Source organism: Mirounga leonina, unplaced genomic scaffold, assembly GCF_011800145.1.
Source record: "Mirounga leonina isolate KUSES-001 unplaced genomic scaffold, KU_Mleo_1.0 Mir_200, whole genome shotgun sequence".
NCBI lineage: Eukaryota > Metazoa > Chordata > Mammalia > Carnivora > Phocidae > Mirounga > Mirounga leonina.
This window is the reverse complement of record NW_023270503.1, coordinates 1,429,174-1,455,783: the sequence shown is the minus strand read 5'-3', so window position 1 is coordinate 1,455,783 and position 26,610 is coordinate 1,429,174. Positions and strand designations below refer to the sequence as shown.

Sequence of the window (26,610 nt, the reverse complement as noted above, 5' to 3'; positions counted from 1 at the left end):
GAGGATCCATGCCATCATGGGATTTGGGGAGGCCTGTCACGTGTTACACAGGCCTATGCTGCCCACGCCGCAGCTCAGTACAAAAAGAGAAGTGCAGTCCAACACAGATGGACCCTGGCCGGACTCTCAGCAGAAAGCCTGGAGAGTCTGACCAGTAAGGAAACAACCATCCTTCCCACCTATCCCACTCTACCCTTCCACCCCAATCCAGACCTCAAGGAGGAAAAACAAACAAAACAACAACAAATGCAGGCAACTAACTGCACAAGAGCTGTGTGAAGGCGAGGCGGATGGCAACAACTTCTGGGCTGTGCCCTGCACCTCATCCCAGAACACTGATTACACAGCTGGAGACGTTACTCACACGCCGAGCCAGGCAGCCCCTCATCCAGGCTGGTGCGGAGAAGTCTGACTAGAAGCCAGCAGTCAACTCTGACATACTCATTTATAATAAGAGGTGTGTAGTAAGCAGACTAGTCCAACTTCAGACGAAAAGTAAGGACAAAACGTGACCTTCATTCTTAATTGTCCACGAAGAACCCTCCTAGGCAAATCCCATGCATCTTTTGGACTTTGACAAACGGTATTTCTCCTCCAGAGAACACTAAAAAAATCAACCACTGCCAAAGAATCTCTTTTTAAAAGAATCCTGATAAGAAAACCTGCTCCGGCAGGTGAGTTAAACCTGTAGCAGACAACCCTTTGGGGGATGACCAGAATGGAACACGGTATTTCACTGAGACACAGAGGTCTGCAGTTACTCTGCGTGCCACATGTCTCACCCTAAAGAACTGAGGAATGCTCTCAACAGGAAAAACACAGCAGCAAACGCTGTGATACCAAAGCCACGACTCCATAGGCCCCTGGAGCCTCTCAAACTAAGCTGCCAGCTAGGGAGCTAACACTAGCTTTGGATAAAATGCAGCTCTGGTAGAGTAATTAATTTTTTTCTTAACTGGGATTACATTAATTTTCAAGGACTAATGGAGTCCAGCTGTAATGGGAAGAGCGGCTGCCGATGCACAAAGGCACTTGTGCGTACAACATTATAAACACACACATACACACACACACACATACACACACAGACCTATAAAAAGGATCCACTATAACAGGATATTTTTAGTTTCTACAATGCTGCACTAAAAATATAGCCCCGGCTGATACATCATGGCAGAACTATTCTCTCTCTGTCCCTTCAGGAACAGTTTAAAACATTTATTTTTGTTTCCTTTTGTGATGGTCAGAGTAGGGAGAAAATAGCAGCTCATTGATAAGAGGAAACGAGAGAGACATGAAAAATTGAAAACTACCTAAAAACTCATGGAGAGGTTTATTTTATTAGTTCTTAATAAATATCTTGCAGATTTCCTCAGGAAATACACCAGATCACATGTAAAATAGTTTGATACTGATGTCAACTGCATCAACATATGAAGTCTATTAGGGTGAAGCCGCAGCAGGGTGATCAGCGTGCTGAAAAACTCCACAGTACTTGTGGGGGGGGGAATCTCACGGCCTTCCAAATTCTTCGAGAGGTAAAAAAGTCAGCCAAGACGCAGAGAGAGAGAAAGAGAAAAAAAAAAAAGATCCCACATCCTGCTTTCAGCTGCCAGCAATGTGAAGTGCCCAGAGATTAATTCTACGTCTGGCCTGGAAATGTGACTTTAAAGCATGAGGGAGGGGAGTTGGGGGGGGGGGGTGGTAGTGAGGAGGAAAGAGGAAAGAGAGGGGCAGGCTAACTGAGGCTGGCAGCAGGCCACCAACCCCCTCCCAAGCCATGTTTCAATGTAGACAGAAGTAAACCCCAATAGACAGCAGCGCCTCAGCCTGCCAGGCCCTTACACCAGCTGCAGCGCATCTCGCTCTCTCCACTCAGCCCCAAGTGCAGATGTTCCCTACAGCATCACTTCCGTTAGACTTTCTTTTAAAGAAATAGCACACATATGTGGAAGCATTTCTACCACTTCCTAACAGGACTCTCTTTGCCTTTAAGGGCCTCAAAGTAGGGGCGAAACTCTGACAGCAGGTACCCCAGTGGTTGAATGAGCTGCTCCAGTCTCCCTTGCCAAGGAGCATCAGTGGTTAAAGAGCATTAGTTAATTAATAGGAATTTTTTTATAAATTTGGCTTCCCAATGTCTTCAGAGGGAGAACCCCCATAGTTTGGGGCTAGAAAAAAGGGGAAAAAGTATATCACAGATTCTAATCTTGGCTTCTCAAAGCAGTCTCCTATAGCATTACCATCATGGAGCTTGCATCAGGCAGTTTAAAAGAATGTAAATATAATTTCTTATATGCCTAAACTCATTATATATAAACTCACATATATGTATAATTTAAATATAATTTCTTATATGTCTAAACTCATTTTATACAATCCCAGACCCTAAGTTAGTCAATCAAATCGACCATTATTGATTAAGTACCTAATTTTGAAATCTACCTTGAGGGGCGCCTGGGTGGCTCAGTCAGTTAAGCGTATGCCTTCAGCTCAGGTCATGATCCCAGGGTCCTGGGATCGAGCCCCGCATTGGGCTCCCTGCTCGGCAGGAGGCCTGCTTCTCCCTCTCCCACTCCCCCTGCTTGTGTTCCCTCTCTCGCTGTATCTCTGTATCTTTGTCAAATAAATAAAATTAAAAAAAAAAAAGAAATCTACCTTGAACACTGTTAGGGATTTGATAAAATACCATACAGTCTTTTGTCCATGGAGCACATACTCCAGTTGAGAAATCTATGCATTTTATGAAGATAAAATAATTGCATTTTCTAGAATAGCTGAATATTCTCTACTTGACCTATCAAGTTGTTGGTTCCTCTGGATGAAAGAAGACAGTTTGAGGAATCAACAATGTCAAAAGAAATCAAAGAAATAAACCCTCAAACCAAGTTGCTTTGTTTGAAATTCAAAGTTCAAAAGAGAAAACCACCTCCCCTTAAGGGAAGGTGAGAAATACTGGCAAATCCGTGGCAAACATACCATAGCAAAAAGGTTTAATTCATTTTTTCCCCAAATTTTTACTTAAATTCTAGTTAGTTAACGATACAGTGCAATATTGGTTTCAGGAGTAGAATTCAGCGGTTCATCACTTACATCCAAAACCCAGTGCTCATCATAACAAATGCGCTCCTTAATGCCCATCCCCCATCTAGCCCATCCCCCTCCTACCCCCGCTCCAGCAACCCTGTTTGTTCTCTAGCATTAAGAGTCTCTTATGGTTTGTTCTCCTCTCTCTCTTTTTTCCCCTCCCATATGTTCATTTGTTTTGTTTCTTAAATTCCACATATGAATGAGATCATATCGTCTTTCTCTGATTAACTTATTTTGCTTAGCATAATATACTTTAGCTCCATCCACATTGTTGCAAATGGCAAGATTTCATTCTTTTTGATGGCTAAGTAATATTCAATTATATATAATGTGTATATATATATACACACATATATACATATACACACACACACACACACACACACACACCCCACATAAGAAGGTTTAATTCATTTACTACTTCTTAAATGTTTTCTATTCCATTACTGACATATCCATGCTAACTTACCAAGCTTAAACTATTCCTAGCTGGTAAGTTTTCACCAAAGGTGAAGTGAGGTGAAGTGCAAGGTCTGACCCTGACAATGCAGTTCATGATGACTCCAACCTTACCTCACTCAAAGTAATATACACACCAGGCTGATCTGCTGGCTAGGAACTTTTATATCTGATGCAAAAGATCTACTCTCACAGGGGTGCCGGGGTGGTTCAGTCGGTTAAGCCTCTGACTCTTGATCTCAGCTCAGGTCTCGATCTCAGGGTCACAGGTTCAAGCCCCCAAAAATCTCTCACAATGTTACCGTCACATTATTAAGCATGCAGGGTTCCTCACATTTCTTCCCAACTGAATGAAATTACCTAACAAATAGTGCTAGAATTCCCTCTGGCTGATGGAAATGAAAATATATTTGCAGAGCTGGTTAAAAACTTCTCCAATGGAAGACCTTATAAAGCTTAAGAGCAATGGAATAAATTACAAACGATAAAGAATGACATTTTAACTCAATAAAAGTTTAAATATTTTGTACACTAAAAAAACCAATAAACATTTAAAAAATCAAACACAAATAAGAAAATTACCAGTGAACATAGAAAGGACTTGTTATATTTACCATCTGTAAAGCTCAAATAAATTGATACAAAAGATACAAGGATGGAATGGAAAAATGAGCAGAAAATAAGGCTACACAGAACTATAAACTTTTTTTTAAGATTTATTTTTTTTCCTTTTGCTGAAAAGATCTTTTTTTTATTATGTTATGTTAATCCCCATACATTACATCATTAGTTTTTGATGTAGTGTTCCATGATTCATTGTTAGCATATAACACCCAGTGCTCCATGCAGAACGTGCCCTCTTTAATACCCATCACCAGGCTAACCCATCCCCCCACCCCTCTCCCCTTTAGAACCCTCAGTTTGTTTCTCAGAGTCCATGGTCTCTCATGGTTCGTCTCCCCCTTCGATTTCCCCCCCTTCATTTTTCCCTTCCTGCTATCTTCTTCTTCTTCTTCTTTTTTAACATATAATGTATTATTTGTTTCAGAGGTACAGGTCTGTGATTCAACAGTCTTGCATAATTCACAGCGCTCACCATAGCACATACCCTCCCCAGCCACCCCATCCCTCCCACCCCCCAACACTCCAGCAACCCTCAGTTTGTTTCCTCAGATTAAGAATTCCTCATAGCAGTGAGGTCATATGATACATGTCTTTCTCTGATTGACTTATTTCGCTCAGCATAATACCTTCCAGTTCCATCCACATCGTTGCAAATGGCAAGATTTCATTCCTTTTGATGGCTGCATAATATTCCATTGCATATACATACCAGTTTTTATTTTATTTTATTTATTTATTTATTTATTTTAAAGATTTTATTTATTTATTTGAGACAGACAGAATGAGAGAGAGAGAGAGCACATGAGAGGGGGGAGGGTCAGAGGGAGAAGCAGGCTCCTTGCTGAGAAGGGAGCCCGATGCGGGACTCGATCCAGGGACTCCAGGATCATGACCTGAGCCGAAGGCAGTCGCTTAACCAACTGAGCCACCCAGGCGCCCTATACATACCAGTTTTTTAAAAAAGGAAGAAAATGTCCATTATCACCAATAATCAAAGAAATGCATTTATCTATTTGAGAGAGAGAGAGAAGGAGGGAGGAAGGGAGAGAGCGAGCAGCAGGGGTGGGGCAGAAAAATAGGGAGAGAGAGAATCTTAGACAGGCTCCATGCCCAGCTCGGAGCCCGATGCAGGGCTCGATCTCATGACCCCCAGATCATGACCTGACCTGAAATCAAGAGTCGGAAGCTTAACCAACTGAGCCACCCAGGCAACCCTACTGAGCTACTGAGGCATACCTAAAGATATGCAATTTAAAACAAGGTCAGCTGAGGGGTGCCTGGGTGGCTCAGTCCTTAAGTGGCTCAGGTCATGATTCCAGGGTCCTGGGATCAAGCACCACATCAGGCTCCCTGCTCAGCAGGAAGCCTGCTTCTCCCTCTCCCCGACTTGTGTTCCCTCTCTCACTGTGTCTCGCTCTGTCAAATAAATAAATAAAATCTTAAAAAAAAAAAAAAAAAGATAAGTTGGAAAACAGTTTAGCAGTTTCTTAGAAAACTAAACATAGGGGCGCCTGGGTGGCTCAGTTGGTTAAGCGACTGCCTTCGGCTCAGGTCATGATCCTGGAGTCCCGGGATCGAGTCCCGCATCAGGCTCCCTGCTCAGCGGGGAGTCTGCTTCTCCCTCTGGCCTTCCTCCCTCTCATGCTCTCTGTCTCTCATTCTCTCTGTCTCAAATAAATAAAGAAAATCTTTAAAAAAAAAAAAGTTATAAAAAAAAAACACAACTAAACATAGTCTTACCGTATGATCTAGTAATCTCAATCCTTGGGATTTACCCAAATGAGTCAAAAAACTATGTCCATAAATCACCTCTGTATCCGTTTCTTCTCTGGGGACAGTAGACTGTTAAAATAAAATAAGCAGTAGAAAAAAAAAAAAAACTATGTCCACATAAAAACCTGCATATAGATGTCTATAGCAGTTTTATTCATAACTGCCAAAACGAAGAAGCAACCAAGATGTCCTTCAGTAGGTTAAACAATAAATAAACTGTGGTATATTCGACAACAGAGTATCATTCAGTGCTAAAAAGAAATGAGCTATCCAGCCATGAGAAAAATGTGGAGAAACCTTAAATGCTTATCAGTAAATGAAAGAAGCCAATCTGAAAAGACTACATACTATATGATTCCAACTACATGATACTGTGGAAAAGGCAAAACTGGGGAGACAGTAGAAAAATCAGTGGTTACCAGAAGTTAGGGAGAGGAAGAGATAAATAGGCAGATCATAGAGGAGTTTAAGGACAGTGAAATTCTTCTGTGTTATAATGGTGGATACATGTCATGATACATTTGTCAAAACCCATAGAATGTACAAGACCAACAGTGACCCTTATTGTAAACTATGGACTGTAGGTGATAATGATGTGCCAATGTAGGTTCACCAATTATAACAAATGTACCACTCCAGTTCCCAATGTTGACAGTGGGGGAGACTGTGCATGTTTGGGGGCAGGTGGAATATGGGAACTCTCTGTTCTTTCCAATCAATTTTGCTAGGAACCTAAAACTTCTCTAAAAAAGAAAGTCTGTTTAAAAAAAAAAAAAAAGATGGGTTTTCTTCTATCATTTATTCAACAAATATATGAATGCCTGCATTGTGCCAAGGACTATAAAACATTAAAAACACTTTAATGAGCAAGAGGTGGTAGCTGGGCATTCTCAAACACTGCTGTTAGGAGTGTCAGCTGGCACAACTTCTTAAAAAAGTAATCCAGCATCATGTATCAAAAGCATTAGAAGACTTCAAACCCTTTAACCCCAAAACTGAGCTTCTAAAAATATATTCTAATAAAACAATATGAAATGAAGACAAAGGTTTTATGTACAAAGATGTTAATTATAGCATTATTCACAATACTATAAAAGTGGGAAAAAATGTCTGAAAACAGGGTAAGGATTAAGTGAATGTTAACATATTCATACGAGAACATTATTTAGCCATTAAACATGATTATAAAGAATTCTATGACTGAATACCTCTAAATGAAAACAGGAGAATCAAAACATTTTATAATCAGTATTTTTTCAACTGTGTTAAAAAAGAACTTGAATTCATACATATATATAGGAATGATTGTCATTGCTGGGAAGATGGTTTACAGGTGGTTTCCAGCTTTTTTTCCTATTTGTTTTGGTACTCTCAACAAAACCAAAACGTTAAATCTTTTAAGTAAAGTGAGAGTAAAGTGAGAGTAAAAATGTGGTAAATGAGTAAAGAAGGAGAAATAAAAGAATATTATGTACAGGAAGAAAGAATAAAGAATAAAGGATGGAAGATTTAGGGGATGAAAAAGGACAGAACTTATGCTGTTCTCCAAGAAATTTTGCTTTCCAGAGCCCCAAAGACATTGACTCCAGGATCAGCAGTAAATACCAAAACACATTTAATGTATTTTAATGTCAGGATACAAAATTTGTATTTGGAAATTATATTTTCTGAAATGTCACCATAACAAAAAAACAAGGAAAGATAGTAAGATTATGAGCAATGACCCCAGATATTAGATGCCCCTGGCCTTACCATTCAATCTGCACTGCCCAGCCTGACTTGTTGAATGTATTTATTGAGAATTTACAGCACACTAGGCACTGTTCTAGAGGCTCATAATACATCAGTGAATAAAACAGGTCAAGGATCCCTAACTGTAGATTTCCAGATCTCTAGCTCAGACCCTCTTGGTAATAAATGGTTTCTGTCATTTCAGCTGCAGGCCTCCCTCTCACCTTTACCTTTCTTCCCCACCCAATTAGCCTTCTAAGTAGTCTATACCTTGACTAGGTATAGGAGTTTACATTAGGTAGGGAGTTTACATTCTTGCAGAGGGGCAGTAGGAGAAAATGAGTAATAAACATATGCACAAAAAATAAGTTACTTAGTATTTAGAATACAAGTTGTGAAAAAAAGAAAACCAAGTGATAGAGGCAATCAAGGAGCTCAGGGTGGGAGTGCAGCAGTGTTAATAGGATGATCAGGGCAGGCGTCATGGCAGTATTACTTCAGTAGACTCATAGGAGGTGCGGTATTTGCCATGCAGAGAGCTTGAAGCAGAGCGTTCCAAGTAGAGAAAACTGATAATGCAAAGGTTCAACGGTGCGAGAATCCCTGGCTCATCAGAGGACCTGCAAGAAGGCCAGTGTGGCTGAAGCACGCCAAGCAAGCCGGGGGGAGAACAGCAGCAGCAAACGAGGCCAGAGAGAGGCGATGTGGGAGGGTGGGAGGAGGGGGAGTTCTCTTGTAAAGTCTATGGCTTTTACTCTGAAATGGGAAGCCGGTGGAGGATTCTAAGCAGAGTGACATGATCTGCTGTTTTTAAAAGAATCACTGCTGTACAGAGGTGTGTGTGTGTGTGTGTTTGTGTGTGTTTAGAGGGGGAGACAGGGGGATCAAGCGAGACCACTTAGCAGTTTCAAGTCTTTCTGGGTTGTCTTTCTCTTCGAGTTTAAAAAGAAGTTTACGGGGTATGCAGGCCATGTTTGCAAAGAGGACTTTCTCTTCCAGTGTGGAATCTTGAAGAATGTGTCAACAGCCTGCAATTGTGTCCTTAGCAGGCATCTCAAAATGATGATTACCAAACATTTCTCTCTGCTCATTGCCCTGACATGAGTTCTGGGCATCACCCTTTCTCAGGGGAGAGGTGAAAAGAGGTTACGCAGAACAAGCAGTGATAACAGGATGACGTCACAGGTGTGCCTCAAAGAAGCCCCCAGTGAGTTCGGCTCGTAACCGCTCTACAGTGATTTACTCGACCCTGCCAACGCCAGCTGGAGAAGGGATGAAGCAAGCTGACACAGCCGTAAGCCTTGGGCAGGCATTATAAGATCTCTCTCCCTCCAGTCCCCCTCCTCTCTTCAACTGCTGATCCTTGCTTCAGAAGCCAAAGTGTGAACAGCACGTGTCTGGATTTCAGAAACCTGCCCAGCAGTTGGAAATTCCCTACAGCATGTCAACTGGTGCATCTGCTGTTGGCACTTGGGGCAAAGGATCACACGGGCATTTTCTGACATAAGCTTCAAGACGGGAGTCCTATAGCTGAAGAGGGGCCTAAAGAAGCCAGAAAACTGCAATTACAGTAAATAAATTTCTAAATATGTGACAAGCCGCCTTCTAAAAAGGAAACGGAGACACACAAGCAAACCAAACAGCTCTAAGAACAGCAGAAGTCAAGAACAAAAGCACAGAGCACCCTGACTAATGGAAAGGATTTTATGGGCCAACAGGGTTCACCAGATATGTAACGCAATGTGGCTGAAACTAGAGAGCACTCTTTTCCAGATCTCTAGCTCAGACCCTCTTGGTAATAAATGGTTTCTGTCATTTCAGCTGCAGGCCTCCCTCTCACCTTTACCTTTCTTCCCCACCCAATTAGCCTTCTAAGTAGTCTATACCTTGAACACCTCTTGGAAAAATTTTAGAATGCGAGCCCCATAACACCATCTGCCGTAAAACTAGACTGTAGGAGCTGAAAAAAGAGCTACTCTTTGAAAAGCAGCCTACATGCCCTTGCCACCCTGGATACGGGTGCCCCAGTCGTACTGCTCAAGCAGAGCTACACAAATGTTCATGCCTGGTGGTAAAAAGAAAAAAGGAGTCACAGCATTTCTTCTAATAACACGTCAGGCAGACTAGGTACCTTGATCTACTCTCCCAAGGAAACAACTAATTATCCTGGAAAAAATATTTTAAAAATCTTTTCAGAAAGCATACATGAGTAAGGAAATTAAAAAGGAATTTTCTGGTCAGAGACTGAGTAAAGATGGGAAACTAGAGATATAAGTGGAACACAGCCAGACTTTACCCTAAGAACACTTGCCACCTGATGAACTTGAGCTTTGGTTTCCAAGGCTTCATGGGTAAAGCTAACCTAAGAGGGTGCCCAAGATCTCTGCCATTAAGCTGGCATCCCACAGAGCTACATCCAAGGTATGAGGGTGAGTCAGAAATAAACACAGAAATAAAGCCCCTTGAAAAGACAGCTGGAGGGGCACATGGGTGGCTTGGTTGTTGGGCGTCTGCCTTCGGCTCAGGTCATGATCCTAGGGTCCTGGGATCGAGCCCCACATCGGGTCCCTGCTCAGCAGGAAGCCTGCTTCTCCCTCTCCCACTCCCCCTGCTTGTGTTCCCTCTCTCGCTCTCTGTCAATAAATAAATAAATAAATAATCTTTAAAACAGTACAACATCGGGCGCCTGGGTGGCTTCAGAAGTTTTTTTAAAAGTTTTTTTAACTTTAACTTTAAAAAAAAATTTTAAAGACCTGGAAAACATCCAGAGAGAATAGATTATTTTTAAAAGAGAAACAATTTGGGCGCCTGGGTGGCTCAGTTGGTTAAGCGACTGCCTTCGGCTCAGGTCGTTATCCTGGAGTCCCTGGATCGAGTCCCGCATCGGGCTCCCCGCTCGGCAGGGAGTCTGCTTCTCCCTCTGATCCTCCCCCCTCTCATGTACTCTCTCTCTGTCTCATTCTCTGTCTCAAATAAATAAATAAAATCTTTAAAAAAATAAAATAAAATCTTTAAAAAAAATAAATAAAAATAAAAGAGAAACAATTTGACTGATGGTCGGCTTTTAATCAACAATGGTGAAAGCTCAGAGACAATGAATTGTATGAAATGGGGGCTGAAGGAACTGTTAACCTAGAGTTCTATTACCAGTGAACATAGATCTTTTAGGAATAAGGAAAATAAAGCCTTTTCAGACAAATAAAAACTGAAAAAAATCTGTCATCAAAAGAACTTCACTAGGGGCACCTGGGTGGCTCAGTCGGTTGGATGTGTGACTCAGGTCATGATCTCAGGGTCATGGAATCAAGCCCGGTCCCGCACTCAGCATGGACTCTGCTTGTCCCTCTGCCTCTGCCCCTCCCTGCCCCCCACCTCACGTGCTCATGTGGGCGCTCGCTCTCTCTCAAATAAACAAACAAACTTCACTAAATATGTTCTAAAGAATATATTTCAGGCAAAAAGAAAATGATCCCAGGTGGAGGGTGTGAAATGCAAAAAGGAATGAAAAGAAAGTAGTAAATATATGGGTGGGTCTAAACAAATATTTACCAACAAAATAAACAACAAAAACAACAACAATTTGTCCTGGAGGGTTTAAAAGGAAAAAAAGAATGAAAATACATGACAATGGCAGCATATAAATTAGAGACATAGTGAGAAGAGAATGGTTGGAATTTATTCCATAGTCCCTGTATTATTTGGGAGGAGAGTGAAAAATGCTGAATAACTTGACTTTTGGCAAGGTAAGTGCACATGCTTTAGTTCCTAGGGTAACCACTAATAAAAGAAAAGGAAGGGGCGCCTGGGTGGCTCACAGTCATTAAGCATCTGCCTTCAGCTCAGGTCATGGTCCCAGGGTCCCGGGATCAAGCCCCACATCGGGCTCCCTGCTCCGCGGGAAGCCTGTTTCTCCCTCTCCCACTGCCCCTGCTTGTGTTCCCTCTCTCGCTCTATCTCTGTCAGATAAATAAATACAATCTTAATAAAAAAAAAAGAAAAAAGGAAATTAGTAGGGAAAGGGGGAGAAGAGTGGAAAAAGAAATCCGAAAGAAAGTAAGAAGGAAGAAAAAAGGAAACAGAACAGGTAATGGGAAAGCACAGGGAGAAAATATCTACAAACATGTATCTGGGGTGCCTGGGTGGCTCAGTCGGTTAAGCACCTGCCTTCGGCTCAGGTCATGATCCCGGAGCCCTGGGATCGGGTCCCGCGTCGGGCTCCCTGCTCAGCGGGGAGTCTGCTTCTCCTTCTGCCCTTCACCCCACTCTCATGCTCTCTCTCTCTTTCTCTCTCAAATAAATACAATCTCAAAACAACACCACCACCACATATATCTGACAAGGGTCTTATATCCAGATTGTAGAGAGAACTCTTAAAATTTCATAATAAAAGGCAAACAACTTGATTTTTCAAATGGGCAGAAGATTTAAACACACACCAAAGAAGATATACAAATGACAAATAAGCACATGAAAAGTCATGCCTCATCCTCAGTCATTGAGGGGAAACACAGAATGAAATTAAAACCAAAATGAAATGGTACCGCATATCCACCCAAATCCCTAAAGTAAAAAAGACTGACAATACCAAATGTTGGCAAGGATGCAAAGGAACTGAAACTCTTATGCCTTGCTGCAAGGAATTTAAATGATTCAACTACTTTGGAAAACAGCTTAGCAGTTTCTTATGAAATTAAATATATACTTACTGTATGACCCAGGACATCTACTCCTGGGTATTTACCCAAGAGATTAAAATACATGTACACATAGGGCGCCTGGGTGGCTCAGATGGTTAAGCATCTGCCTTCGGCTCAGGTCATGATCCCAGGGTCCTGGGATCGAGCCCTGCATCCGGCTCCCTGCTCAGCAGGGAGCCTGCTTCTCCCCCTCCCTCTGCTTCTCCCCCTGCTCATGTTCTCTCTCTCTGTATCTCTGTGTCTCGACTGAATAAAAAAAAAAAAAAAAAAAAAATCAGTTTAAAAAAATCAGTTTAAAAAAATAAAATAAAATACATGTTCACAAAAAGACTTTCATACAGAGGTTCATGGCAGTTTTATTCATAATAACCCAAAAGTAGAAACAACCGAAATGTTCAACAGGTAACTAGATAAACAAAACTGTAGTATATCCTTATAGTAGAATACTATTCAGTAACACAAAGGAATGAAATACTGATTCATATAAACAACATGAATAAATCTCAGACACATGAAGCTGAACAAAAGAAACCAGAAACAAAAGACTACACACTGTATGATTACATTTATAAGAAACTCTAGAAAAGACACATTCATTATATGGTGACAGAAGACAGATCAGTGGTTTACCTGAGGCCGGGGGTAGGAATGGAGATCAACTGGAATGGGCACAAAGAAAACTTTTTGGATGATGGAACGTTCCATATCTTGATTGTGATGATTAGTTACCCGGATATATAAATTGGTATATAAGTTGGTCAAACTCACTGAAATGTACTCTTAAGATGGGTTCATTTTACTGTGTATAAATTTACCTCGATAAAACTGATTTTTAAATAATAGTACAGTACGTATAAATCCAAATACTCCAATAATTACAATAACGGTCAATGGATTCAATATTCATAATAGCTCCAAAGAGAAAACAACTCAAATGTCTCAAATATCCTTAAAATAAGAACGGGTAAACTGTAATACAGGAATAAAATGTAGTATTGTAGCAATGAAAATGAATAAACTACAACCACACACATCAACATGGATAGAACTCACAAACATTACATGGAACAAAATAAGCCAGAGAGAAAAGAATGTAAATAATATGATTAAGCATGATTCCATTTATATGCAAGCAAAACCAAACTACGTTTTGTTTAAGAGTACATACTTATAACAATGCTATAAAAAAGTAAGGGAATGAACTCCACAGGTCAGGATGATAATTACCTGTAAGGATGAGGGAGAACTACCATGGGCACAAAACACAACAGGGAGCTTCTGAGGTGCTAACAGCATTCTATTTCTTAACCCAGATAGGGGTTCCATGTGTATTCACTTTATCATCCTTTCAAATGTTTTATACTCTCATCCTCTTTTCTGCATGAATGATATATCTACTTTCCCCCAGGCCAAAAATAAGAATCATAGTCTCCTCTAAGAATGGCATATGAAAAGCCTCTTTCTTAAAAGCAAGAAAGATAATAGAAAAGATCATGAGAATAAGAAACAATGTTCCTAAAAAGTCCTTTAAAAAAGAAAAGGAGGGGCGCCTGGGTGGCTCAGTTGTTAAGCATCTGCCTTTGGCTCAGGTCATGATCCCAGGGTCCTGGGATCGAGCCCCGCATTGGGCTCCCTGCTCTGCACGAAGCCTGCTTCTCCCTCTCCCACTCCTCCTGCTTGTGTTCCCTCTGTCACTGTGTCTCTCTCTGTCAAATAAATAAATAAAATCTTAAAAAAAAAAAAAAAGGAAGAGGGGTGCCTGGGTGGCTCAGTCCTTAAGCATCTGCCTTCAGCTCAGGTCATGATCCCAGAGCCCTGGGATCGAGCCCCACATCGGGATCCCTGCTCCTCGGGAGGCCTGCTTCTCCCTCTCCCACTCCCCCTGCTTCTCCCTCTCCCACTCCCCCTGCTTGTGTTCCCTCTCTCGCTGTGTCTCTCTGTGTCAAATGGATGAATAAAATCTTAAAAAAAAAAAAAAGAAAGAAAGAAAGAAAGAAAGGGAGAAAGAGAGAGAAGGAGACTGCATTTCCCAAAGTAAGACAAAGATGAATATTTCTTTTCCCAACTGGTCATGAACAATGCTTTCTGTTGTGAAAGGGAGATTCCCCCTTACCCATGAGAATAGTAAATATGGAACCCCGACAACTTTTGATATCCTCAAACCATATCCTTCTGCCAGCTTATTACCTGTGGCCCCACCAGAGGTTCAAGCAGCCTGGAATTCTGACTCCCCCTCAACTCCCTCATCTCTACCTCTGTTCCTCTTCAGTCTCAAATCAGACTCAAGAATCACTTTTTGCATCAAAAAACAGCAGCTGCTCAGATTTGGCGGGGGGGGGGGGGGGGGGGGGAAGGCAAGATGCTTGCATTGTTTAACTCTCTCAATTAAATCCAGAGAGGTTTCTGTGTCTTCTGATACAGAAGGCTGGACACTTAAGATGTGGGTGTAATTTGCTAGATGCGTAACCTTGCTTAAATTATTAAACCTTTCTGGTATGTTCCTGGCCATCTATAAAACAGGACACAAAATATCTGTCCCACCTGTCTCTGACAGCTGGTAGGAGAAATCAAATGAAAACACATATGCAGCAACTATAAAATGTCATCAGGTATTATCACAGTGTTTTGCTGTTGTTATTATCTGCCACTACCTCTGAAAGCTACAATTCTTCCTCAGCCACCATTCAGTTGGTTAGGATACAAAGTACAACTTATGCCCTCTCACCCCATCCCCAGAACATACCCACTTCCCCTGTGTGTTCAACACACAGTACATATCTGGCCTGAGCCCCCGGTAAGCTACACATGTAGAAATTTTCTCCTCAGGAAAAGCTTACAGAGAACTCTGGAAAGGCAGCTGAGAGCCCTGCTGCCAACATTCCTGCCAATAATGTCTTCCTTTCAGAGTTAAGTCCTTCCTGGAGCAAAATAAAATCAAATTGGGAAGCCATACAATGGCCAGAGAGAGGAGATACCCAGCCCATATTAACTCCTGGGCAATGATGGGATACTGCACTTCAGCACTCTAAACCAAAGCAACTAAGGACACCAAACCACACCATCACCTTGGGGCAAACAGATACCATTCCTTCACCTGACACAGTAAGAAGCTTAATTTTATTGATATGACTGGATTTTCTCACTTCTTTAGCGGTTCAGAACTGTTTATCCTCCCCTGACCTAAAGTAACATATATTCTAAAAGCAAGGACCCTGGAAATCAGAGTCAGGAAAGATAGGGAGGTCCCCTACACACTCATTTCTTTAACTTTTTCTTCTTTTCCAGGGAATCCTGAGGGAAGAAGTCTGTGCTAAGCAGCCTACTGATAGTTGTATCTCCCCCAGGGGGATAGAGGGCATAGCGGAAGGATGCGTCCTCCTCTGGCCTGCCTTCTAAAGCCTAGACTCTTCTGACCTTTGAATCCATTTCTCACAAAATTTGTTGGCCAAGCTGGTTCTTTGCTAATTTACTCTAAACTGAGCAGTTCTGGAAATGAAGGTCAGGAAGTGCTGATTACCTGGAGAAATCTACCCATGGATCCTTTAGGAGAAAAAGCCCAAGGGCTTCTACCACTAGAGATCTTAGAGAAGGAGGAATGAGAAGGACAGTTTATACAGCTAAACTCAAGCCTAACCCCTTATGAAAGGTGGATTTCCTGTACAACTGTTCTGACAAGCAGAGGATTAGGCACTTCATACATTCTGCTTTGGTAAGAGACTCAGACAGAAGTGAATTGCCACAGAGAAGCAGATTGCTGTACTCAAAGTCTGTGAGGTGGCTGGAAAACAAAGGAACTCTGGTTGTGAATCAAACTTCTCAACTAGAGTCAACCAGCATACACAACAACAGCATGGAGGTGTGAGGTCTCTACCTCAAGCATCCCAACATCTGGGTTAACCACTATCGGTCCCACATAGACAGCTGTGATTCTCTATTCCTCTGGAGACACACGTGTGGCACTCCCTCTACCTCCTGCAATGCAGGATTACTAACGAGCCATAAGAGCAAGCATAATTGATAATGGAAGGAATGCCAGTCCATCCCTACCTCAATCCCAGCCCCGAAATGTTCCCTAAAAGCAGGGAGTACCAACGGCACACGAGAGAAGTGTTTCTGGGTGCCCTCCTGCTGCCTCTGGGGCGTTTCTGCAAGGCTGAAATGGAGGCCTGGCCTATGAACTGGTAGAGGAGGAAAAGGAGGAGGAAAAAGAGGGGGCCAGAGTATAGAAAAGGGAAGTTATTCCAGTGGTGGCCAATGAATAACATCCAATGATTTATAGGAAGTATAATCCAATAATACAGTAAAATAAAACAGTGTGTGACTGAGATGGTTTTGATTCCAGGAATTATAAAACATATTTTTTAAAAAGAGAAAGAGCAAGAGGGAGAGAGAAAAAGGAAGAAGAAAAAAAAAAAAAAAAGGCCAGATTGGAGCAAATTGGGCACAGATGGGGGATGCAATGGGCTTCAGTGATGCCCTACCACAAACGCTACTTCAATTATTCCTCTTCAAGAAACTAGAGTCTATTTCCTTCAATTACAGAATTTTCAAAAAATTAAAATTCTTGGAGTGTTTGTGGTTTAGATCAACAGTTCACCCTCCAGCATCACGTCAGCCGATCAAACGGCCACTGAAGTGTTAAATGCTGAGGCACGTGGAGAAGGCCCCATTTCTCCCTTTGGGCTCAGGAATGCTGTAGAGAGATTACCGATTGTGACATCACTCTGGGAACCACCTATCTCACCACCACCCATCACTCGCCAAAGAACAAGTTTGGACCCAGGCCAGGTAAGGAACACACTGTTCAATGAGAGCTGGCTTGCCAGAACTGTGGCCTTCTTCATCCATGCATTCAGTACAGACTTAACTGAGTGCCTAGTAAGTACTAGGCACTTTCCTAAGAACCCCCCAAACATCCCTCAAATTTATCTGTCCCCAATCACTTCAGTGCGGGATTCTAGACTCTGTAGTTCCACTGAAGCAGAATTTTTGCAAAGGGCTCATATGAGAGGAGGAGACAGAGGTCTCCCCCACCAATGGCCCTCAACCCATGAATTTTGAGATCACTGCTGAGATCTGAAAGTTTAGTTGGTTAAATGATGTAGCAGAACTCAATTTATTTCCTCCTGTGTGAAGGGGGGCAGATCTGATCTCACATCCTCTGCCTTCCTGAGCTCCAGGGAAAACTATATAACCTGGGAAAAGGGGAAAGATGCCTTTTAGTCGCCACCAGCTGAGGGTTTTTTCCTCCATTTTTACTTGTGAGGTGTCCAAAGCTTTTAAACAGTTCTATATCTCTCTTGACCACAAGGAAAGCACATTTAAAAAGCAATCACCCTAAAGTGTTAGTATCATTCTATCCCTGAACTACTGGTATTTTGAAAAGAGGACAGTTATACAAGGGTGGCACTGAACACAAAAAAAATGAATCAGAGGCATCAACAAAGAACATACTTTTTAGTAAGGGCGTCCCTGTTGCTCTTCAAATCATACGCCTTAGGTACCATATCTACAAGGAAGGCCCAGGCACAGACTGAAAGGATCCCGACTGCCTTGGGGGCCACAGATCACCTCTGCTTCAGGCTGGAATGTTCCTTCTCCACAGAGTCCAGGAACTGACATATGCAAACACCCACCCAGAAGGACATGTCCAAGTAAGAATGGAAAGAAAAATGATGGTCCAGATGTTCTGTAACTCGCAGTGACTGCCAAATCACCAAGACCCCAAGCACCTGGGAGGGCCAGGCAGCATCAGGCCCTTGCTTCCCGGTTTCAGACAGCCAGGGTTCTGTGGCTGGGTGGCGACTCTGACAGCAAGCAGACTGGCCTGGAGAGAAGCCTTCAGAAGGGCACCAGCTGACAGGACTTGGGGGCTGAACACTCAGGGCTGATTTATCACTTCCTTACTCATAAAAATGTGATTCAAACTGCTGTTGATTAGTGAAGGATTTAAATCTTTACCCTCTCCCCAACCCCCTTCCCTCTCCACCCCCGGCACAGATGCTGCTACTCAGCCACAACACCCCCTTCTTGCCACTGTCCGTGCAAGCACAGCACAGGGGCCCAGAGAAGATGACTCATGTGCTGGGAAATGGAAAAGTGCATCTTCCCACCAACTGGCCCCGCTGAGTGCTCTGCTCACCCCTCTCCCAATGGCAGCCCACACAGTGGGGTCTGGACGGCCGCCTCAACTGCACACCGGGTACTTGGCAGCACGTCCGCAGAGCTCTCTGTCCTACTTGAGTGTTATATCCTGTGGCCCAGGCTGTTTTTCCCTGAAACACTCTTGGAGCTTCTGACCACCTCAGCTCATACTCCCCTTGGCCCCAGCTGCCTCATGGAGGTGAGCGTCAGGACAAGGCCAGAAATGAGCAGTCTCAAGCACAGGCTCTGACTTGTCCTTCTTGGCTAGCAGGTCCTCATTATGACCAACCATGGATAGAAAAGAGTCCTGAAAAAAGAACCTTGGCCTCACATGGGAGAACCACCTATTTTCTCCTTTCTCTGTTCTCACCACCTCACCTTCCTTTCACCCATATTTTCTTAACCTTTACTCAACAGCAGCTACAAGAAAAGGACTCACTGGTGGCCTATGAAAAGGCCAAGGTATTCCTTTTCATGGAGCAGAAGCTGCTGACAACAGATGCTTCGCAGGCAAGAGCCGCAGGTCCTTTACACTCACACCTCCTGAGACCACAGGTCACTCGAGGCTGGAATGATACCTTGGCAGAGGCTGCAGTTCTGTGACAGAGCAGCAACTCACCGAACTCTGTGTTGCTGTTAGAGGTAGGCAGGAAAATAAATAGAAGGGCACTGCAGGAGGCCCCAGCTCCTGAGTCCGGTGAGCTTCCCAATTGGTAGGAGAACCAGCAGAGTAACGGTGAAGGAATCAATCTCCCTCCCCTTTGGACTTCACAGCCCACCATGACAGCACTTCACAAACTTTATTTCCTCCTTCCTGGAAACCACCACTGCCCCTCAAGATTGCATGCTTTCTCAGAGGTATTCTCAGGAATAATTACCCAAGCTCAAAAAGGCACCTAAGCCTCTGCATCTTGACTTCTGCTGGGAACTCTCAATTTTGTAGCAGGCAGCATGAGGGGAGAAAATCCTCTAAGATTCAGATATGATTGAAAACCCAGGTGGACGAGCAGAGGACCTTGCAGAGAAAGTCCCAGGAGAAGCCAGGTTTTCAAGGGAAAGTGTGGCATATATACTCATCAGGGGAGAAATCCACCACCCCCAATACCAGTGAGGCATAACCCCCAAGTACAAATGGGAAGGGAAATAAATCAACTTCAGAGTGAGAAAGCACTAAGAAAAGATGCAACAAGAGAACGAGCGACACTCTGTCCAGAAAGACCAGGTCTGTTTTTTTTTTTTAAAGATTTTATTTATTTATTTGAGAGAGAGAGAGAGTGCGAGAGAGCACGAGAGGGGAGAGGGTCAGAGGGAGAAGCAGACTCCCCATTGAGCGGGGAGCCCGATGTGGGACTCGATCCTGGGACTCCAGGATCACGACCTGAGCTGAAGGCAGTTGCTTAACCAACTGAGCCACCCAGGCGCCCGACCAGGTCTGTTTTAAAACAGAATCTGCACAGGACAGTTTCCACTTCTTGGCATTTCAGATAATAACCTTCCAGCCCTGAGACCAAACACTCTCTGTCAATCCTCTGAAACGATTCTTGGCAGCGTGGACCAAATAAACACACAAAACAATGTCACCCCCATGCTACATATTTCCATCAAGTCAAACCACATCATCCTTACCTAAGTGGGGTGGAGGGGAGGGAAGGGATCCTGGTAACATCCTTCAACAGTGACCTGGTCATCAGAACATTTACAAATCCTGCCAATCAGCCCCTCCCTCCCCACCCCCACCTCAAAAAAACCCCAGTGTTCAGAAAAGCTTTTCAGAATGCACACCAGTATAATGGCCAAATTCTAGGCCTGGTGATTTTTGTGCTTCCAGCTTGAGTCACCAAAGCTCATCAATTCACTACTCCCTGGCAGGCTCCCACAAGGGATAGCCCATAGGGAACTAGACTTTTCCATACTGAACAAACAGGGTACATGCGTCCAGAAACAGCTATTCCCAATCCCTGCCAAGCGTATGGTCTCTGCAATGAAACATTTCAGCAATGCCTCTCCCCTGGGAGAGGCTCTGGGTCTGTAGCCTCCAAGAGGCCTTGCTGCTGCCTTTAGCACGGCCAGATGTGCAACAGCATCTCTGGGTTTGCAAATAAAGCTCTATACCCATGATTCCTTCCTTTCATCCCACCCAAGCACTAGAGAGTCATACAGATTTCAGAGAGTAAATTAAAAATCTGAGAGGCAATGATAGGGAAGCGTGTGTTTGCGTGTGTGTGTATCAGGGGGAATGTCGTGGTATGGCAGCGTATGAAAGAAGCTAGACTCAGATTTATCTGTGTGGATAAAGATGCCAGCCGTTCCTTACCTTTCAGCTGAGAGTTGTGCACAGCGAACATGTTGATGGTCATAAGCTGCAGCATGCGGGTACTTCCAATAGGAGGGGGGCTGTGCTGCAGCAGCACCTGGAACTCCTTGAGGACCTTCTCCGCCACCGCAGGGAATGTCTCCATCCTGCAAACACAGCCAGCTCATTCAGGGAGGCACGTGCCCAAGAGCAGCTGGTGTGCACACGCACACGCGCCCACAAACTCCCACCCCACCACGCCGTGTCTCTCTGAAAGCAGACCCCTCATGCCTAGGACGTTTTCTTTCACAAACCTTCCCGGTATCCTAAGGTTGTGACCACATTTAAGAAAAAGAATTGATCAGGGATCAGAGATGGAAACAACTCAACCTCTGGATACGTCACTATGAGTTATTAGGCTTTGGTATGCTATTTCCTAACCCCTGGCAACCACTGGATTCAAGCTGAAATCAAAGTTTCTCTCTGAAACACTCCGTTTTTGTGAATAGTGAACAAATTTCCTTAAAGCTCTACAACCTACATACTCCCCAAACTCTCTGGTATGAAAACTGTATTCCTTAAAAAGAGGTTCATGAATCTAGAGGCTTCGCTTCAGGAAACCAGGCATAGTTCTGCTGCTGTCTTTTAGGTACCATCACATTAATTGCTCCACCTGGGGATCCCAGACTTTCCCTTGAAGAAGCCCTAGACCAAGGGCCCCCATGATCTGTTTCAGTCTTTCCTGTGTTGCTGTCCTCCTCCCTCTCACAAGCCTCTGCTCATCAGGGTCTGTATGTTTTCAGGCCAGTGGAAATCTAATGCCCTGGCCAACTGCCACTCCCAATACAGGAAGAGCCTATAATGTAGGGAGGTAGAAATCCAGCCAGTGACCTAGGGCTCCTAAAGAGAGGTCATTCAAACCACTGCTTGCCAAATGTGGCCACTGGATCCCAAACAGTGGTGCATGCCTGGAGCTCCTTTGGAAACATGAACAAAACCACAGCTCAAGTCCTCAGAAAATAAAAAGCAAATTCAAACTTGGTGCTAGAGAGAGAAACCAGGCACATGGGCCATAGAGCCACGCTGAACAATTCGTGGTCAGCAAAGTATCTTTTATCCATCCTCAACCCCCACCCCCCAAACAAACAAACTCCTTGTGGTACACTGGGGGGTGGGGTGAGGAATAGCTCCAGGCTGGATTAATAAATAGCTTCTGGAAAGCCACAGGGAAGGGAATCTTTCTCAAAAGATACAAAACAGTTTCAAGCCCTAGAGAAAGGTGCTTCTGATTTCACCTGAACCTTGGCCCTTTCGCCACTGAGTAATACCCTCCCCGTGTTAGGAAAAAAACTCCAGAGCTTTCTGGCATCTTAGCAATCTTCATTCCTTACCCTTGGATGGCAACTCCTATTACTGACCTTCTAGTACCCAGGAGTCATGCCACAGCTATGGGTCAATTACAGTTTATACTCCAGTTCCCTTCTCTGCTGAGCTGTCCTCATTTTCATTGGCAGAAAACATGCCATGTATTTGCTTTTTTCCCCAACATGCCATTTCAAGTGCCCCCCCCCCCCCCCGGAAAAAACAAGGAAAAAAAAAAAAAAGAACCTTGTTTTTCCTTCCAATTCAGAACCATTAAAACTCTTGGTAGGTTTGGAATGGCAGAGAGTGATATGTTTGGGGCTGGAATGGATCCATTTTTCCCCATGGGCTATAACAAAGGTTTCATTTTAAATCTTGACACTGTGCAGCACTCTTTCTGGTCGGAGGTGGGGAGGGGGGCTAGCACTTCTCATTACGAGAATAGCAGTGTTCACTCTGCTTGAAAAGCAGCCACAGTGGGCAAGTTTCAGAGCCATGTGTCTCCGTGTTGAAAGGCAGTAGAGAGCCAGCACAGAATGACAGGACAGAGGTGTCACGTGGGACAGTCCTGCTTCGAAGCTGTGTCTGAGGAAGCCTCTTCCCTGGGATGGGAATTGAAACAGATCCATTAACTCCCTAGGTCAGACTGAAGTCTCAAATGAGCACCAGGTCAAATATCCACATCTCTCTCTCTTTTTTTTTAATAACAACAAAAAAAAGATCCTCCCTTTGCCTTTCAACTAGTACAACATAACTATAACAACAACAAAAAAAACCCCTCAAATACATAAGGATATCGGTTAGAGTAACTTCAACTCTGAGATATGAGGGAAGATGAATCCACTCAGACTAGAGCAGCTTTGTTAGGCAGTAACTGAGGGACGCACAGATAACAGATCCTTCCTCAGAGCTCAATAGCGGGGTTTCTGCTTCCCAGTTTTGTCACTAAAATGCTGATTTGGGCATCAAACCACCTGTAAGTAGTTTTATGTCTTTCTCTTTGCTCCACCCGATATTACAGGATAAAAATTATACTGAAATGGAAATACAATGTACAACTTATGTTTGAAGTTTTATAAAATTATAAAAAGCAGCAACAGCAGTAGCAGCAAAGGAGGAGGAGAGAGAGCATAAAAAGATGGTAATTTATAACAGCAAAAAATTGGAAACAGCCTAAAATGCCCAACAACAGCAGATCATTAAGATGGCACATCCATATAATTGAATTCTATTTTTTAATTTTTTATTTAAATTCAATTTAATTAACATATAGCATATTATTAGTTTCAGAGGTAGAATTTAGTGATTCATCAGTTAGATCAGAACATATAACACCCAGTGCTCAAATTCTTTTTTTTTAAAGTTGTATTAGAGGGGCGCCTGGGTGGCTCAGTCGTTAAGCGTCTGCCTTCGGCTCAGGTCATGATCCCGGGGTCCTGGGATCGAGCCCCACATTGGGCTCCCTGCTCTGCAGGAAGCCTGCTTCTCCCTCTCCCACTGCCCCTGCTTGTGTTCCCTCTCTTGCTCTCTCTGTCAGATAAATAAATAAAATCTTAAAAAAAAAAAAGTTGTATTAGATTTTTAATCATGTGGGGGAAAGTTCAATATATATTAAATGAATACACTTTTAAAATAGTTGAATGTCCCTTCTTACACATATTTGTAAAAAAATAAATGTGTGATATGTATAGAAAAAAAGATAAAAATATACACCAAGTGTTAAGGGTGGAGAGTTATCTCTAGATAGTGAGTGAGAAGATGGGCAATTTTTTATTTCTTCTTTTGCTGGGTTTTAATATTTTACAATGAGCACTGTATGCAGTGAATAGATTTTTCCCTACAATGAATACGTCTGGCTTTTGTATATAAAACATTTATAATTTTAATAATAAATCAAGACATAAACATTGCATTTTTCACAATTCAAAGACCAAAATAAATATATCAGTCTTTGAATTCCAAGAGACCTTGAAGCCGTGCAAATAGCGTGACTAAGCAAGCAAGTAAAAACTAAAGCGGTAACTTTAACCAACGCAATAATGGGAAGCGAAATTATTCTATTTGTCACAAATCAGAAGTCTCCAGGCTGCCGGCTTCCCAACCTCTCTCAGTGGAGTCCAGGCGCAGGTCTGATCTGCCTCTCACCAGGAAAACAAGTGTCTGTCAGGAGCCATATGGGATCCCTGACTGAATCTTCTTCCTGAGCCTGAGAAGATTCTGTCCCTATCCTTAAAAACTGCAGAAGATACAATCATTTTCAGGATAAGCATTTTGCAGACTTAAGTGACTGCTTTCCGAAGCAATCTCTAGAGACACCTTGTCTCATCTGAATGGCAGTTTCAAGAAACCAGTCTTTCAGACAACACTGGGACCTAAACTGGGAGTGACTCAGACAGTGACTAACGGGACAGCACCCAACCTCTCAGATGCTGAGGAACGCAGCTGGGCGAGATGACATTCTCTGCAGAAAACAATCATGCTTCCTAATTTTTTTCAACTTCTTAATTTTTAAAAACTGGACAAGATAGGAGCAATCCAGTAGCAAAACAAAAACAAACAAAACTAAGCCATGTGACAGGATAGAGATGAGAGAAAAAAAAATCATAGTGCTACAGAACATAAGGACTGGAATGGACCTTGGACATCACCTATTTAAACTGCTGATAAGGAAACTGAAGCCCAAAAAGGCTTTGACTTGTTCCCTCTCGAGGTCTTGTAATTAGTCAGTGGTGAAAACAAAACTTTCCCCTTGGGCACTTGATTCCACCTAATGCTCTGAACCTCTTTTTCCCTGGACACAGAGGAGGGAGACTCATGTTGCACACAATTGGCATTCAAGCGGATACAGATGCGATTTGGAACACCTAGCACAGAGAAGACACAGGCCCGGAGAGCAAAGCAACCCAGGGCTTTTCTCAAAAGGCAGGCAGGACGGTGGATGTGTCTTCAGCTGCTCCCCATTACAATCTCCTCACTCTTAATTCGTTTTCAACACCTCCCACATTTCACATCTTCTTGGTAATTAGGCAACAGTCCATGTTGTTGTGTGTGGCTTGGGCTCACTCCTTTTCTAGTCTTACAGACTACTATACTTTTTTTTTTTTTTTTACCCCCAATAGAAGTTACTGCTGTTTCTGCCTTCCAGAATAAATATGGGGCTCAATTCTTTTCCTTCCAGGAGAGCACAAGAATACTCATCAAGGGGCTGGAGTGCCTAGAATTTACATATATTTTCCTCATGTGAACATAACTGTAACTCATTTTTTATGAAGATGAACATAGACTGGCCTTATCTTTTTGCCAACAGAATATGTTATATGCAGGAATGGAAGAGGTCCTGAAAAATAATCTGGACCACAGCAAACCACCTCTGACAAATGAGAATATCTATTCTTTTTTAAAGACTTCCAGAGAAGAAAATTCCCAAACATCTTCCCTCTGTGAAATTTACTTACACCTAACCCAAATCTCTTCAGCTGCAACATAAGCCTATTTTCTCTTGCTGTCATCCCATAGAAATCAAAACTATCCGGTTATGACTCTTTTATATTTAAACACAAGGTACCCTACAGCTGTCTCTAAATAGACTTTTTATTTTACCTTAACTTTTTGTGTGTGTTTTTTTTAAGATTTTATTTTTAAGCAATCTCTACACCCAACGTGGGGCTCGAACCCACAACCCTGAGATCAAGAGGCACATGCTCCACCAACTGAGCCAGCCAGGTGCCTCTTACTTTAATTCTGTTAAGATTAATTTTTTCTCTCAGAAATAATTTTCTAGCTTTTTAATCATTATTATGGTTCTTTCCCCAAGTTCCTCCAAAATATATGTATCTAACTATAAGAATTTTTAAGGGGAACAAAAGTAAGATTCTACCTAATACTTAGACCTGACAAAAATATATCTTAAATATTCCTGCATTCTAGACCAAGATTTAGAACTTCTTTAGCTCCCCACATCTCTAACAGAATAGCGGTTTCCAGCCAGGAGCAATTTTGCCCCCCAGGGAACATTTGGCATTGTCTGGTGACATCTGTAATTGTCATGACTGGTGAGAAGAGGCAGAGATACCACTGGCACATAGTGGGGAGAAGCCTGGGAAGCTGTTAAAATCCTACAACACACAGGACAGACTCCAACAACAAAGAATTATAAGGCTCAAAATATCAATGGTACAAAGGTTGAGAAATACTGACTCATAAAATCATGGTACATGAAAATTTAAAGAACAAACACAGGAAAAGGAAAAAAAGGAGAGAAATACAGAGTGGAAAGGTAGTAAGGCAGTAAGAAAGATTTTAAAATGAGAAAAAAGATAATAAAAAGGAGCCATATTTTAAGTGCAGCATAACTGTATTTCCTGCTGTGATGCGTTATTTTATGAAATGACCTTGATATCATCTTGTCCACCTTGCAGCTGCAGCTTTACACGACTC

General features: G+C 42.8%; 1 protein-coding gene across 5 annotated transcripts in view; it reads right to left on the bottom strand.

Moving 5' to 3' along the window:
* Window positions 1–26,610, bottom strand: part of SMG6 (SMG6 nonsense mediated mRNA decay factor) — a 231,850-nt gene that overhangs the window by 155,759 nt on the left and 49,481 nt on the right. For 4 of the 5 annotated variants that reach the window (XR_004683253.1, XM_035027543.1, XM_035027542.1 and 1 more), the window contains one exon: window positions 20,833–20,978. Coding sequence is in view for 4 of the 5 variants with exons in the window: in XM_035027543.1 (XP_034883434.1) it covers window positions 20,833–20,978 (146 nt within the window). In the remaining variant the exon portion in view is untranslated. Of the gene's footprint in view, window positions 1–20,832; window positions 20,979–21,484; window positions 22,289–26,610 lie in introns of those variants that run through there. The other variant, XM_035027545.1, reaches the window with a different exon arrangement.